General features: G+C 32.4%; 2 protein-coding genes across 3 annotated transcripts; one reads left to right on the forward strand and one right to left on the reverse strand.

Moving 5' to 3' along the window:
• Positions 1-131: 131 nt before the first annotated feature.
• Positions 132-3,377, reverse strand: LOC140961264 (scarecrow-like protein 1). Of its 2 annotated transcripts, none has more exons than XM_073419675.1 (3): positions 3,219-3,377; positions 2,801-2,870; positions 132-1,923 (listed from the first exon to the last, which is right to left on the reverse strand). In XM_073419675.1, the coding sequence occupies exon 3, from the start codon at positions 1,912-1,914 to the stop codon at positions 280-282; it is 1,635 nt and encodes a 544-aa protein (XP_073275776.1). In that variant the 5' UTR covers positions 1,915-1,923; positions 2,801-2,870; positions 3,219-3,377; the 3' UTR covers positions 132-279. The 2 variants fall into 2 exon arrangements, with proteins under 2 accessions (XP_073275776.1, XP_073275775.1); XM_073419674.1 differs by having other exon boundaries at positions 132-2,027; positions 3,219-3,372.
• An 11,060-nt stretch (positions 3,378-14,437) lies between these two features.
• LOC140961668 (uncharacterized) lies at positions 14,438-16,527 on the forward strand. Its single transcript, XM_073420328.1, has 3 exons — positions 14,438-14,610; positions 14,898-15,085; positions 15,522-16,527. The coding sequence occupies exons 2-3, from the start codon at positions 14,911-14,913 to the stop codon at positions 16,301-16,303; spliced, it is 957 nt and encodes a 318-aa protein (XP_073276429.1). The 5' UTR covers positions 14,438-14,610; positions 14,898-14,910; the 3' UTR covers positions 16,304-16,527.
• Positions 16,528-17,477: the final 950 nt, after the last annotated feature.

Consider the following 17,477-nt stretch of genomic DNA (forward strand, 5'->3'; position numbering starts at 1 on the left):
TGGCCAGTTAGTCGAACCATGGTACACGGATCATGCTAAGAACAAGGAAGTAAAACATGTATCATGTTTGAACTATTCTAATTTCGAAACTCTGATATTGGAACGACGCCGCAAGACAAAAGATATGGAAATTGAGACGGAAAAAGTGAGTTAAATAGTCTTACATAACTTTTTTACAGGCGCTTGCACGTTGTTCTACGACTAGATTAATTGGTTTGCTAGTACATTACACAGTCAAAAGTAAATTAAATTCAAGCTTCCGCATTAACATTTTTGCATTTACCTCCAGGCTGAACTAAATATTAGCATTTTGTCTTCCCATCCAAAATGGAGAGCACCAATCTCCTCTTTCACTTTGTATCTATCTGAGTAATTCTTTATGAGTTTACGGATTTCGTCGCTCACGTTTTGACTAATAGGACACGAGGTGAAACCAGCCATGCTCATCCTAGATCTCCATTTTCCTGCAACCTCGTAACGCTCAATCCTTTCTTCTCCTTCACAGGCGACAACGTTAATGATATCACGTGCAAGACACTGTTTCTCTACGTTCATGCGGTCTTGGCTGTTTCTACTGAGAGCTGCATCGAGTGATTCAAACACTGCTGAGTAGTAACTGTATGCTTCTGCAAATCTTGGTAAAAATGGAGCAGTGTTTGTGTTCACGTCTTGCTCCACAACTGTGACAAGTTTTGGGTTTAACCCTTTAACCATTCGAAGAAGTTGGTCTCGAAGATTTATTGTTGATACACTCTCGTCTGGCATGTGGTGGAGTTGGAAAGCAAAGTTTACGATTAACGCTCCTCCAGGCTGGCAATCTAGCATTGATGGAGAGACCAAAGCTGTTTCAGAAGCAACAATATGAAACTCGAATGAGAGCTTCAGATCCTCGGCCAGTAGCTCAAGTCGCTGCCCAATGGTTTTTAAGCCTCCCACTGTCCGTTGAACTGATTCAGGGTCATCCACTCCAGTTAACCTCAAGTGGGGACGTTTCCCAGGGACTTTAGCCAGGGATGTCAGCAACGTGTAATACTGACTACCTTGATTTATGTCGAAGTCTATGATATGAACCCTATTTTCGTCTTTAAATGCCTCTAAGATTGCGCCATTTGCCACCATGAAACCAAATCTAAAACATGGACACCCTTCAAAGAGGACCTGCATGGCAGAAAGTCTTTCCGGGGATGGTGCCTCTTTGCATTTCAGTGCCTTGTAAAGACCTTTACCAGAAGTAGCCATTCTAGCCGCCAAAGCTTCTACCATGTAAGCTGCAATTCGTTCAGAAGGTTCTCCCTGGATCGAGACCCTCTGCCGGAGCACGTTGATTATGCATGATGCTTTCTCCAGATTTCCACCGTGGATGGCATCAGCACATATAAATAGCAAGGATTTGGTATCCTGCGGAGTAGAAACTGAGATTTCCTTACAGCAGCTTATTCTACTAAGATTAGAATCTGAAGATGATTCTTTCGATGAGTCATCAAGCATCTCATATGGACAAGTAGGGTCAGTCTGTTCAAAATCAATTTCCATGCTATGATCTCGATCTTCATTGTTATCATCACGAAGTGCCTTCTCAAATTCTTGTAACTTCAATCTCATCTTATCTTCATCTATAGCACCAGGACTTGGACAATTCAAATATTCTGTGTCATAATTGAACTCATAATTATCATGTCTCGCAGCCACCAAAGTGGAGATGAATGGATTATTAGTACTGGCAATTTCTTCCGATGGCGAGTGGAGAAAATAAGTTGGATCAAAACAGTCGCTGCTATATGATTCAGCAGGGTAAATCATGCCCCGATCGTCCGAGTCAAAAGTGGACATTGATAAACCAGAGCTTTGATTGCCATCCTTCAGTGAGTAAAGTTCATGGCTTCCGAACAATGCAGCAGATCTGACTAAAGACATGGTTCACTCCTAACAATTTAAAAATTTTCCCAATGAAATACTTATGTGGTTTCCGGTTGGATACAAACTCCAAAATATCGATATAGTAAAACAGCAAGTTGATGTGGGACTCCCTCTATCAGTTACAAATCAAAGAACGTATGAGGAGAAGTTATATAAACATGAACTTATGAATATGCATAAAACATCAAACACCATATTCCCATAACTAATCCATACACTTGACAAGGTGTACAAGGTAGACTTTTTTTAAAAAAATTCCTGCCCCACATTTTGTTCAACCCCGAAGAGTGAGTCGACTAAGTCCACTAAAGGAGACTCCGTTAACGAGTGAACTTGAAACTCTATCTCAAATAAAACTCAACTTCTGTTCCAACTTCCACCACATTTCTTGAAGTCACGACTTAAGGACGTTTTAAAGGATAAATTAATAATCCAAACATTGAAAAAAACATACTGCTACTGCCACACAACTTTCATGATCGGAATTCTTTATCTGTTTCTCTTCAAAACATAACTCAATCCCAGTTTCTTAATTATTCAAAACCGTCATGGAAACAAACTGTACTGGTGTTCTATATAGTTTTATTCAGTAGAAAAATCACCGGGCCTTATTTTTTTGTCCACTGAATCTAAAAGATCGTCCTTAAACTACCACAGAATCTTTATTCAAATCCGAATATTGAAACATACGTAGATGAGATGTAACCCAAAAGATGTACAAAATGCTCCACATCCATTAAAAACGCTATAAATCTTCCTAAATGAGATGTTATCTGACAATTCTTGGGATGAAACAATAATTAGAATGTTCAGAGTCACAATCTGCAGAAAAATCAACTCTCAAACATCAAGAAACGTAAAAACAGGGGACAAAAACACGTACCTGAATATCCAAAACAGAGCCGAGGGAAAATCAAAACAAACCCAGAAATATCAAATCAGAGACAGCAAATCTGCAAATTGCACAGCAACAAGAAACATATGCATACCAAGCTCAGAATTGGGTTTGAGGAGAAAACAATACTAGGGTTTTGACTACCAACAAAAAGTAAAGAAAGAAGGGTTGGTTTAGTGAATTAATTTAATTAACAACAAAGGGACACAAAACGAAAAAACAAATCAGCAACCCTTGAGTTGGTTTGGCGAATTAACAACAAAGGGACACAAACGAAAAAACAAATCAAGAATCTAAAAGGACTTCACTTTACTTAGCCTTAAAACTTAATTCAAGACAAAAGATTTACAGCAAAGTTTGAATGAAAAATAAAGAAGCAAACTAGGCGGTGGGATTTGTTTTCTACCTGATTCCTCCATTCAATATAGTGTGATAAGATGAACAATCAAGACAAGAAAAAGCAGAGAAACTTCCAAGAAAATTAGTAAGTGGTGACAACTTTCCACCACCATTGTTCCCATTTCACATTACGATATTCTCTCTTTAAAATTAAATAGTACGCTCCCGGACTCACGCACGCACGCACCATTGTAACTAGTTACTATGCACTCATCTCGTGTACACAATCTTTTTTATTGTTATCGATTGATTAAAGTGAAATTTGATAATTTATGGAGAGACTAAATTGATATTTGAATTGTTGAAATAAAAATAAATAAAGATAAAAGTATGTGTTGAAATTAAAAACAAAAACAAAAAACAAAAGTGTAATATTAATATCATATAAAGGTAAAATTAGAAAAAAAAAGTTGGTGTCCTCTCTAGATAGTTATTATCATGTCCTCACACTTAATATAATAATATAGATTATATAAATTAATTAAATTTATTTATATTAACAGAGATATCTTTTATTTGGATCATGAAAAAAATTACTTTTTATGTTAAAGGTATTATTTTTTATTGTGAATATCTATAGGATTAACCCATCTCACAAATAAAAATTTTTGAAACAATACTTCCTCTTATAAAAAATAATAAGATGTTTAATTGTAATTTTAAATATAAAAAACAAAAACGATAGCGTTTGTAAATGCGATCATGGGACCCTCTCTTCTTTTCTTTGCGCGTTTGCGAGTCAACCAACGAAGTAATTGAGAAATGCATGTTTTGCATCATCTAGTGGAGGGGACAACTGCGTGATGTTCTTTCAACTCGAGACGCACTCCAGAAGTTTGTCGAGTAATCCCATTAAATAATCAATTATTGACAAAAATATACATAAATTTGGATAAATGAGATTCGAACCTTCTAAACGTGTTAAGAAAAAAGTACCAAAAAATAGAGTTTGTGGTAGTTTCGAATTAAGTGTGAAAAGAACATGTACATGTATAAAAGTCGGGAATTCACATAAACTTCTATCAGATTGTTTCATAGAACAATTCCGTGCGATGGATCTCTAACCTGACCCGACTCATAAAAAATATTATTTTTTATTTCAAAATATTAGTTTTCATTGTATGCATATATCGAATTGATGCATCTCACATATAAAGAGTTGTAAGACTGTTTTATAATGAAGTTTTGGTAGTTTATTGTCTTCGATAAACTGTTTTAAGTTCATCAAACATGAACTAGAAACAATTACCAAGTCAACTTGACCCTGTTTTCTTTGAAATATTCTATTATTATATATAAAATTGGGTTAATGTATTTGGTTATATTAATACATGACATGTTGTCACCACTAATATATGACAAAAAGTGTTCTGGATAAGAACTCGATTGTTGTATAAATCATTAATATTTATTTAATTTAACAATTATCGGGGTTCTAAAATACAACTTGTGATCATATTCTAATGAGCAGGTCTCATGTGAGACCGTCTCACGGATCCTAATCTGTGAGACGGGTCAACCATACCCATATTCACAAGAAAAAGTAATACTCTTAGCATAAAAAGTAATACTTTTTCATGGATGACCCAAATAAGAGATCTGTCTCACAAATACGACCCGTGAGACCGTCTCACACAAGTTTTTGCCTATTCTAATTAGTTAAAATGATAATCTGGATAAGATCTATAATTTAATTAGTTGCAACATATTTAGAAGAGTGTCTTTGGTTGATGTTGAATATATTCCAAAAAACTTTAATACGATGAATTCGTCGACCTTCTGTCGAAAATTTTTCATCTCGTCGAGTAGGACGATTATGTTATATCTGTGTTCTAGTTGATTATGTGTGACGTTCATGTTATTTCTCGAAATAAATATTTCATTCGATTTAAGATTTTATCTTAACCTATAAATTTGTTTAACCAGTTATTTTCGTGTGTTATTTAATCGATTTTTTACTCAACGAAATCCAGGAATTTGCTCTTAATTCCTTTGAAGGAAAAGGTTGTGCTCAGTATTCGTACTACATGAACTCATTTATTTTCAGAAAGGAAAAAAAAATTATGAAGAAGATGATTTGAAATGGGCCAGCGTCGGCCTAATAATTTAGATGCCCTTACAAGGTGGCCCATCTGAAATTAAATGATCCACAAAAAAATAATTGAGATCCAACCCACTTAACTTCTTAATGTTACTTTTGTTAAAGGTTTTGTCCTATATTTTTTTTTTATTTTCCTTCAAAAAATAAAAAGAAAAGGTTTTATCCCATTTATTTAATTTTTGTTTGTTTATCGATCATGAAAAAAATTCATTTTGGAAAATATTTTTATCTTTTAAAATTAGAAGTAAGTGACAGACAGAACAAACAAAACGATAGTTTGAAGGCAAAAAAGCACATCAAACCTTAAAAAATTAAATCTATGTTTATATTATATATATATATATATATATATGTATATTTTATTATTATTTTTATTTTTTTGCTTCTCACGGAACTCAGTAAAAAGTAGCAACGGGTCTAAATTAGTAATCAATAAAAAAAAGTTACTAGAACAAAGTTTTAGTCTTTGTTTGAGTCAATTGTTAAATAATGAATTCATACCTTTAATTTCAAAGATGCACACCGTAATTCATTGAATAAATTATTTTTTGCCTAAACGAGTTAATCAACCATAACTTTGATTAGTACGCAGGATACATATCTATTAATGCTTGGCTAGATGTTACAACATCAACACATTCAATTTCTAGAATTATAAATGCTCACGCGGTGCGCGCGCACACACACACACATATATATTATAATCGAGTGTTTATCATTTTATCAAAATTTATAATTTGTGTGGTAGAAACTTCAATATTATAAATTTCAAGCACCTTATGTCTTGATCGTTCTACCAACAAAGACAATTATTATATCTCAACATAATAAGACACATTGATTTTATATTATTATTAGAGTTAAATATGTGAACAATAACCTTACGTGTGATAGGATAAGTAAATGTTATATAATAAGAGTGATTATAAAATAAAAAATAAAGATAAATAACACATTATGATAAATTATATGATGTTTGATATGATTTTAACTTGTTTGATTATTTTTGTTAATTATTTACTAAAATGCCCTCATTATATATTAATTAGTAATATATTCTTAAAATGATTGAATAAATAAATAAAATTTTTAGAATTAATTGATATAAAAAATTATAAATAAAATTAAAATATTATATTAATTATTAAATTTTCATTAATTTCAATTTCCAAAAAAAAATAAAAAATATTAATATTATAGAAAATAATTAAAATTTGATAATAACATAAATATGCATTTATTGTAATAATTAAAATATTAATACAAATTTGAATATTAAATAATGGTTAATAACAATTATAATATTACGGTTAAAAATAATATAATAATAAAAATATGATCAATAATAATTAAATTATTTAGAATATTAGTAAAATTAAAAATCATATTTATATATTATTAAATTCTTTGAATTTATAATTATTTTAAGCTTTAAGATATTAAAGAAAAATTTAAATTAATCAAATATCACCATTTCTCTTCCAAATGATTACATAACCAACAACAAGAGGATAATAATGCATACAGTGCGGACCGGGTGCGGACTGAACGGGCCTATCACAATCTTAATCATGCACAACAAACACATGATAAGTGAAAGAGTAAAAATCAATCATCCGTTATCATGCACACCAAAAAATACCTTATAGTATATTCATAATTCTCAAATCTTGATTACTTCTATAAATAAATTTGTATAAAATAAAATAACACGTGAGTTAAGGGTGGACTCTTTGTCATTTTCCAAGTATTCCATTCGATGTCTATGAATTTTCCACGGTCCATGCATTGTAATAGTTATATTGCAAACTTAAAACTATCACCAATTAGGCAAATATATATGAATTAAATTTGTTTACATTTTTTTTTAAAAAAATTAAAAAAATTAGCTGCGCTGTCACAATATTAATTTGCATACTTCACCTTAATTAATTGAGAATTAGTGGCAATTTGTTGACTGAAAATGAGTTGCAATCTTTCGATCGTTATAATGTATATAATATTACAATCAAACAGTAGTTTAGAAAGATTAGTTATCGAAGGAAAATAATAAATTGGGTGTTGGTATTAACTAAATTTCTTCAATAAAAGTCTAACCCATATTTATTTTTACGTAATTTTCAAGATTATTCCATTTGAAATTTTGGTTTTCACCCTAATTCATGGTATGCGTACAATAAACTTTTTAAAATTAATATTCGATAAATTAGTAACTTCTCGGAAACAATATTTTTCTTGGCCTTTACTTGATCCGATTTCATTGAATTAATAATTTCGTAAATTAATAAGACGATAAATTTTTGAAAACTTTTATATAAATATATTGTGACGTCAATTTCATAAATTAATGATGATCTATTCTTAATTATAGACATAACTATGACAAATTAATTTTAAAAAAAATGATTCTATAATGTTTTTGTTTATTCAACAATATCCAACTTTTCTCATTATATCAAAAAGCTATGATATTGTACCAACAAAATTTATATGAGTGCTTGATGCTTCCTTTCCCATAATTGGTTCCGAATGTGTTATGATCGGATTTAGAGTTTAGACGAGTAGTAGAATAAACTCTTAAAACTCTTTTTGAAATATTTGATTTTGAGATGGTTCTCAAATCGGACTCAACAGTTGTTAACTCTAAAATCTTGATCTCAATCAGACAGATAAGATTAGACCACGTAAAAGTGATTTTAAAAGTACGGAAATGTTTGGGTGGATCTGTATGATGGTATATTCAAATGACTAAGCTTTTAACAATGTAAATAGAATAATAGTAAATGTGGTAAAGTAAGCAATAGTATCACTTGAACAACAATACAACATATGTAGAAGTAATTTAATCTTTAAATTCAATCGATTCAAAAACTCTCGACGTTTATTAAAACAACGTCTTGATAAGTTGTGATAAAACCTAGATGATCATTGATGATCTGCGATGAACTTTAACGAGAGGTCTTGTGACCGGTTTAAGAATATTTAAATAAGTGTGCAAGGAAATATTGAGAAAATCGAGAGTTTGTAGAAACTCTTGACATTTATTAAAACAACGTCTTGATAAGTTGTTATAAAACCTAGCTGATCATTGATGATCTGCAATGAACTTGAACGAGAGGGCTTGTGATCGGTTTAAGAATATTAAAATAAGTGTGCCCGGAAATCATGAGAAAATCGAGAGTTCGTAAACTTATAAGCTATTGGGGGCTTCAAATTAATGAAAAACTCTCAATTTATAGTTGATATTGCTTTGTCTCTCAAAAAGACCTTCCTATATAACCAGATGGTAGGTAAGATCGTTTTGAACTTTGTAAAATCCAACTCGAATGTCAAATACATTGAGAATTGCAGAGTCTAGTTAGGCTTGAGAAAATCCGTTTTGATACTAAGATATCCATTTTGACATATTCTGGCTGGACATATTATCCGGTTGAGCACTTCTATGATCCATTCTTGAGTATTCGGTTCTAGAAGCTAGTGCAATTATACTTCTTGAACCCCGGTCCATTACCTATAAATATTCGCGTCTATGTGAGCGGTTTAAGAATATTTTAAATAAGTGTACTCGAAAATCTTGAGAAAATTGAGAGCTAGTTATGACCGTATTTTATTCAAGGGCTTTAAACGAATGAAAACACTCAAAATTAATAGTTTTTTTATTCTACCGTTCAAATCATTGCAAAGTTCAAAATTTTTTTTATTCTAACGTTAGAATTCTTGAACTCCGGTCTGGTCTGGTACATGTAAATTCATGGAAAGAAGGTTGCATCCTATAATATTTAGATACGGTTTTTTATCACAAAAAGCAAGAAAAGAAATTACATCCCAATAAAAGATAATTGTACGCACACGAATAGTAAATTTTATTTGATTCGTCAATATAGTTGTGGGGACCCGGACGCTAATCATGTTCTTAATCGTCATTTGGGACGATTTAATCACTTATAATAAACAGGGTCTAAATTTTTTTTTTTTAAAAATACAAAGCGGAAACGTAATGTAAATCGATCTGAAATACATATTAAACATAAACATACAAATCTTGTATTGTCTATAATAATTCAACTAGGTCCAACTACATATCAATGATGAATCCTAGTTTACTTCTGAGCCCGGATCTCCACGCTAACTAATCATGTCTCGTTCTCTTCTTGACCCTGATCATGTCCCACATGCTGTCATGCACACATACAAACAAGACAACAGCCGGATAACTCCGGTGAGAATAAATCCTAGTATAAATCAACGCACCATGCAATCATATAAATAATATAAAGCATGTAACAGATGACAGTAATATAGATCAAAATCTGAAACATAATCAATATCAGACTGTCGACAATGCTCGTAACTGTACAATTCAGACTAAACTCAATCCTAGTCTAGGGATCCCGGTTTCCAGAAGTTGGCATTCCATATCGATCACCAGTAATAGAAGAAATTCCGATTCTATCCACATCGATATGGTATCGATCACCAGTAATAGAAGAAGCTCTGATTCTATCCACATCGATATAGTATCGATCACCAGTAATAGAAGGAACTCCGATACTATCCACATCGATATGATATCGATCATCAGTAATAGAAGAAGTTACGATTCTATCCATATCGATACGGTACCGATCACCAGTAATAGAAGAAGCTACAATTCTATCCACATCGATAGCCAATCATCCGGTGACAGACTTTGGCACTTTCGCCAATACACTATCTTGTGACCTCGTGCAATGTGCCCGTGGCGATCCCGCCACTATCAGGCACTTCTGTCCCAAAATTACTCGTCTAATACCTGCTATCTATAAATCAAGAGAACAAGTACATCAATCAAATCCATGCAAATATCAATGCAATAAAGTAAAGTATGTGATTTAGGGAAACTCAAGTCTAAACCGACTCAAGTCGATCTCCCAATACCACATTGACTTATACCTTTATCTTCTCGGTCCGACGAAGACGAAGTCTCGAATTCAACTCTGTCAATACCCAATCTGGCAATGACAATATCGAATAGATACAATATCAGTAAATAACTCAGTTCGACCTGTTCTGATCAATACTCACAATATAATCTGTCAATATCAACGATACAACGATACAATCTCAATCACTACAGAATCTGATCAATATCAATTTACGGATGTTTCGACGGCATAACACTACAGTCTCGATAACCCCGTCAATCTCAACATCACAGATATACTACCAGAACTCATAATCAATATCGGTATAATTCATACTCTCAACAATAATAGATCATACTCTCAATTCAGTACAATCTCTATCATAACAGTTCTGAAAATCATATCAATTGCATACACAGTCTGTTCTTCGATCTGACTTCAATTATATACTGATCAGTAAATCCAGAATACATAACAATAATCAAATCTCAATTCATAATCAGTAATGATACAAATCTGATATCAACTCTCAGTCAATTCCTTCCGAAAATCATAATAATTCCATACGGTATCTATTCTTCAGTCCGGTTTCGACTCTACGATGTTTACTATGTCAAGAACATCATACATGAATTCTGTTCAATTCTAACAATATCATAATTTCAAAACATATCACAACGTAGCAAAACTTACGTCAAGTTGTAGCCTGCGTCGATAGGAACTCAGTACTAAAGTCGGATTCAAAATCTGACGGACGGATCGAAATAAAAAGGCGTAAGGATTTCAGAAGCTTTCTCACTTTCCTTTCTACTGAAAATGAAGAAATAAACGCTTGTTATACATATATATATATATATATATACGTCGCTCGGTGGAGACCAAGTGTCAATTTTTCCTTGTGCATGACTCGCGCATATGCGCGCCCCATCTTCGCGCATATGCGCGAGACCTCCTGTCTCGTGCACACACACCCTCTCGCGCATATGCGCGCCTCCATCCTGCGCCTCTGGACTTTTTCTTTGGCTAACGTGGCACCTCGCGCATATGCGCGCCTTCACTCTGCGCATATGCGCGCAATGTTCTGCCTACCTCGCGCATATGCGCTGCTGAGTCGCGCATATGCGCGAGGGCTCATCCTCGCACATATTTTACGTCTTTTCTTGTCTTTCCTGGTCTAATTCTTTCCGTCTATAATTACCGAGATTAATCAATAAATCATTTAAGATTAATCTCAGATTACGATAATCAAAATCTCGGGCCTTACAATAGTGGACATTATTTAATTTTTGAAAACAATGAATATCAATTACTTATATTAGTGAAATACAATCATTTTTGTATGTAATTAAATTTAATTTTGTAGAATCGAAAAATTACTCTTAAAATAATATATATAATGCAGATGACAAGTCAAATACAAACGTTGTACGTAAGGTACAACGCAATAACCATTTTAGTTTTTAAAAAATGATTTCTTAACAGACTGATTAATGCACATTCCACGAAATATATACATATCCATGCAGATGACAAGTCAAATACAAGGTACAACGCAATTACCATTTTAATTTTTTTAAAATGATTTCTTAACAGACTGATTAATGCACATTCCACGAAATGAATTACTTCAATTTCCACGAAATGAATTACTTCAATTTGGATTTGTCTATATTAACGTCACCAATTGTATGTAAAACTATATATATATAATCCAATGGTGGGTATAAAATCGGTATCTATATCTTAATTAATGTGTGGTGATATGTCTTTCCATCATTATTTTTTATTTGCCTAATCAAGTTATTACGATCTTCCATCTCACTATTAATTCGTTCAAGTTATTCTTACATCTAGGTGAGCAACACGTGTATATATATAGTTTTGTTATGCTGTCCAACAACAACGTCAACTTCTGTGCTTGTTAATGAGATAACACTCATCTATTGGATATGAGGTAATATAGCAAAATTGTACACACACATATATATTTTTGATATGTTGCACACCAAAAATAACATATCAAAAATGCACATCTATGTGAGCACGTTTGAAATGTCACTCATTTATTAAATGTGATGAAACATATCATAATTATACATTCATCAAGTGAGTTGCACCTTCTTGCACACACACACACACACACACACACATATATATATATACACATATATGTATATATATATATGAACAGTGATACCCTGCTCACCCTTTAATGAGCGACCACGGACGTCAGCTGCTAGCTGTAAATTTTTTTTAATGGCAGCTTTTGGGTAGATCCAAAAGCTTAGTAGACTAAAACAAGCTTGGTCGACCAAAAAACAGTGGTCTACCCAAACTTGAGTCGACCCATGTTGTTTTGGTGTACAAAGCTTGGGTCTACCCAACCTAGTTTTGGGTCTACCCAAGTTCGGTCGACCCAAGCGTGGGTCGCCCATGGTCGACCAATGATGCCAGCTGTCATTAAAAAAAAAAAGAAAAATCACAGCTGGCAGCTGTCGCCCATGGTCGTTCATTAAAGGGTGAACAAGGTATCATTGTTCATATATATATGATCAAGAAATATTGTCTACATTTTTATATATTGTATGTCTGAAAAATATTTATTGTATATTTATATCATAAATTTTCATAATTTAATATTTATTTTGTACATTTTTTTATTTTTTAAACAATTGTTTATTTAATTTAGTAAATATACTTTATTTTTCTACATTTAGACTTTTAAATTTAAATAATATATATAAGAGAGATTTTGTTATTATGTGTTTAAATTAAAATATTATTTTTTTAATTAAAAAAAAATTCGGATCAACCGGAAACCGACCCATCCCGATCATTTTTTTCGGGTCAGCTATCGTGTCCAACCCGAACCCAAAAATCTCAAACTCAAAACTGATTTTTTTCGGGTTGAACCGTGCCGGGTTGGTGGGCCGGGTCGGATTTTGACACCCCTAGCTTTGGATGAGTCTGAGTTATTAAAGTAAGTGGACGTTTGATCAATGATCATGTGTTTGATTTTCTCTACAACATATTTTCTAACGTACATGTGGTTTATCCTGATATAATGAGTTACAGGTTAATGGATTAATTAGAAAGTTTATAATGTTGATATTTTCATAATGACAAAATAATCTAATATAAGTAAAACCAGTACAAGTATAAAATACATGTGAAAAATCCCAAAAATACTCTTGTATAGATTAAACACGTGTATAAAATTATCATCACCTTCTGAACCACATATCAACAGTATCGATCTAGACACAACGTACATCACGATAATCATTAGCTAGACTCCACTTATGCTAATACACATGTAGTCGAAGTATACGTGTAAAAATTTAACCATAAATTCAATGTGTAGTGGTATGAGGTGTTATTATGCATTAGAAAAATATACGAGAGACATTTTGAGAAAATTCTAATATTAATTTTATAAGTTGATAAACTTTTGGGCTTTATTAATATAATTTATCGAAATTTGATTTTCATCATATAATTTGATATGATTCTCCGAAAACCACTAAATACATCGAATATGATTTATTTAACACTGATTCTCTCATACGTGACACATTTGACGATAATAAAATATACATTACGCACATTAAAATTCACCTAAAAAATGTAAAAATAAAATAAAATGACCTCGATACTTCAAAATGATAAAAAAAAATTTCATTTTCTTTTATTTTTGTTTTAATATGTGTAATATAAACTTTATTAATTTTGTTACATGAGGAACATATGATGTGCAACAATGAATTCTAATCAACATAGAGTTAATTACTTGCAAAGAAAAGATAGTGAATGCACTTGGTAATCAATGTTTCTTGACAATGAAAATAATAATACACCTTTTTCCACACACACACACACACACACACACACACACACACACACATCTCACCTTACTAGAATGAACCCGTCTAAGCAACACATCAACAAACGATGATAAACCCTAAGCAAACAAACTTTGACTAAAGTGAAGCTTAGCGACATAAACTATATATATATATATATATATATGTATGTATGTATGATAACTTAAATGATAAAATTCATTAATATATATGTGTAAGCCAAATCTGTCATGTTAAAATTAATAAAGAGACAAGACTGATCAAACTTATCAATTATATTTATATATACATGGAAAGGCCACCAACCATCATACACAATAGATGAACAACAAGCTTTTATACATATAAATAAAAGATTTATTGATTAGAAAATTTACTACCATAAGAAGAAAGCCTCTCATCTCTGATATCGATCCTTTTGTATTCTGGAGCAACGATATATCTCCCAACTGTGAAAGGGGGACACATGCATTAGCTTCAAATAAATTTCTTCATACATGGTTTATTCTCGTCTCTCTTTCTGAATTCAAGGTGAATTAATCCCAGTATATATTTACTTTGAATATTAATTTATCATTATTCTTCAATGTTTTTTTTAAAATTTTAAAACTATTTATAAATTATGTAATGTTGAGGTAAATGATATATTAATCAAATTAAATTATAGTACTATATTATATATCCATGACTTACGATTCACTACAATAATTATGAGGACTGCTAAATTTGTTGACACGAAACTCGACCGCCACTACATATATATCCACCACACCTCTAATCCTAAACTTCTTCCTTTCTAACATTGTAAAAACTTGCAGACCCTTCAGATCCATGGATGAAACTAATTATTGTGGGGGCTCAAGTGATGATACAAGGAGTACTACTGCCTGTCCAGCGCTTCGGGGGCATTGGAGACCTGCGGAAGATGATAAACTACGACAACTGGTTCATCAGTACGGACCTCAAAACTGGAATTCCATAGCAGAAAAGCTTCAAGGAAGATCAGGTACGCCTTGCACGCACGCACACCGCGAAGTTCTAGTGGTGAATATATAGAGAGAAACCCTTTTTTATTTCTTTCGAACTTGAGCCCCTTTGGGTATATCTAGCCCCCTCATATGCCTTGAGTTATATATATAAGTTGAAGGGATTATATTTTCCCTTGTAAAATACTTTGGACTCTCCTAATCTTTTTGTCCTACAAGTAGGTTTTTATATAAAGATCCGCGACATTTTTCTACAATCATTTCTTATTAATTTATATCATAACCATAAAAAATTTTGCCCTTGTCCGCATTACATTAATCTACCAATTGAAGTTAATTAGATTGTGTAGATCATATATTAATCTGTCTAAAGTAATCAAATACTGAAATTCTATTTATATCTTATAAATTTTGCACCTTAAATTAAAGCTTATATGATCGATCGAATATATGCAGGGAAGAGTTGCAGATTAAGATGGTTTAATCAACTCGATCCAAGAATAAACAGACGGCCTTTTTCGGAAGAAGAAGAGGAAAGGCTACTTGCAGCACACAAATTGCATGGCAACAAATGGGCACTTATATCAAGACTTTTCCCAGGTAGAACCGATAATGCTGTAAAGAATCATTGGCATGTTATCATGGCTAGAAAGCAAAGAGAAAATTCCAAGATTTGTAATAAGGGAAGCTTTCAAGTTCAACGTGATGCAGCTACCAGCGACTCCAAGTCCTCCTCTGATTATCACTATGATTTTGGAAGGAAAAATTCAAGGTTCAAAAGTGAACATGGCTCAAGAATCAGCTTTGAAAATGGTGGGATTTTTGGATTACATGGCCGAAACACAGATAAGATATTCTCCGTTACATCATCTAGTTCATCAGCCTCGGTGGCTAATAATTCATTTTCTGCTTATAAATCTCTTGATTTCTGGGCGAGAAAAGGTGTACTAAATGGTTCTACCTCCAACAGCTCGAATCATCGAATGAATTATGTCGTATTTGGTGACCACAGGGATTTAAGAACATTTGATACCCTTAATAAGAGAACGGTCATTCCAAGTTCCTTAACTTATCTTGAATATGGAAAAAAAGATAGAGGGCATATCAACGTCCGAGAGTATGTTAGCCGTTTCAGCGAAACGGGAATGAGTATCAAGCAGCAAGTTGAAGAACTAAATCCCATTCAAAAGAAGGATGTTCCCTTCATAGACTTTCTTGGTGTGGGGATCTCTTCCTGATCATATATTACATATAACATAGCTCAGTTTATGGAGAAAGATATGAATATATATGTGCTGCTAGCTAGTCTAATTTGTAGTTTATGTATAAGGTTTTGATTTCTTATGTTATCATAGATAGATTCTATAGAAGTATAATGTCTTTCTAATACTTCTTCCGGAACAAATTTTAAATATTGTGTGAAATTAAGACATATTATAATGCAAACATGTGCTATTTTGTATTTTGACAAGCTTTCTGAAGCAATATTTCTCCTGTTTCATCAACTGCATGCTGCCTATGTATTTCATTTTCTGTATTTGAGTCTGTTAATTAGTGTGCGACAATGTGATACAGATACTACTCTCCACTTTGAACTATTCCGAGGTTTTAAAAAAAGGGAAAATTGCAATATCAATCTGCATGTTTGCTTATTTGCAATCTTGATGTTGTTAGTTGTACCACATTGGTTTGATAAAATTCCTGAGAGTTGTATATATGGACTTGGACAATCCTTCTCTCTTGAGCTAATTTTTGGGGTTGAGTTAGGTACAAATTCCAATCTTAACATGTTATCAGAGCTCGAGTTCTACCATTATGTGTTGGATTGCCCATAGTTGATACACTCGTTCTGCCCATAATTGGGTCATTTGTAATCTTCACGCTCCATAGGTTCATTTCTGAGCTTGAGGGGGTGTGTTAGTTGTCCCACATTGGTTAGATAAAATTCCTGAGAGTTGCATATATGGACATGGACAATCCTCCTCTCTTGAGCTAGCTTTTGGGTTGAGTTAGGTCCAAGTTCCAATCTTAACATTTTAATAACTTTTATTTTTGACAATTTTAATAAATTTTTTTTTTCGGAAAAAATGTTGTGCAGTAAAAGCCAATGACTTGTCACATAATCTCAATTAAAAATGTAAGTTACATAAAAGTTCGTAAAGACAAAAATATTTTCTAGTTGTAAGTGATGACATTAACAAATCAATACTTCTTAATCAGAAACAAAACTATATAAAACATGTTAAAAATATATTATTAAACAACTTTTTTAAATTGAGTTTGAAATTATTTTTTTTAAGCAATTGAAACGAGGTTTTTGTTGCAACTAAATTGGTTGAAAAATCTAAACAAACACTAATGGGCCAGGTCCAGATCGATAGGCTTCATTGTTTGTGGACTCACAAGCAAAGC

Source organism: Primulina huaijiensis, chromosome 16, assembly GCF_012295235.1.
Source record: "Primulina huaijiensis isolate GDHJ02 chromosome 16, ASM1229523v2, whole genome shotgun sequence".
Classification (NCBI taxonomy): Eukaryota; Viridiplantae; Streptophyta; class Magnoliopsida; order Lamiales; family Gesneriaceae; genus Primulina; species Primulina huaijiensis.

Excerpts from the sequence above, each read along its gene's own strand:
- LOC140961264 (XM_073419675.1), bottom strand. The coding sequence starts at position 1,914 with ATGTCTTTAGTCAGATCTGCTGCATTGTTCGGAAGCCATGAACTTTAC.
- LOC140961668 (XM_073420328.1), top strand. The coding sequence starts at position 14,911 with ATGGATGAAACTAATTATTGTGGGGGCTCAAGTGATGATACAAGGAGT. Across the intron at positions 15,086-15,521 it reads AAAGCTTCAAGGAAGATCAG|GGAAGAGTTGCAGATTAAGA; the intron begins GTACGCCTTGCA and ends GAATATATGCAG.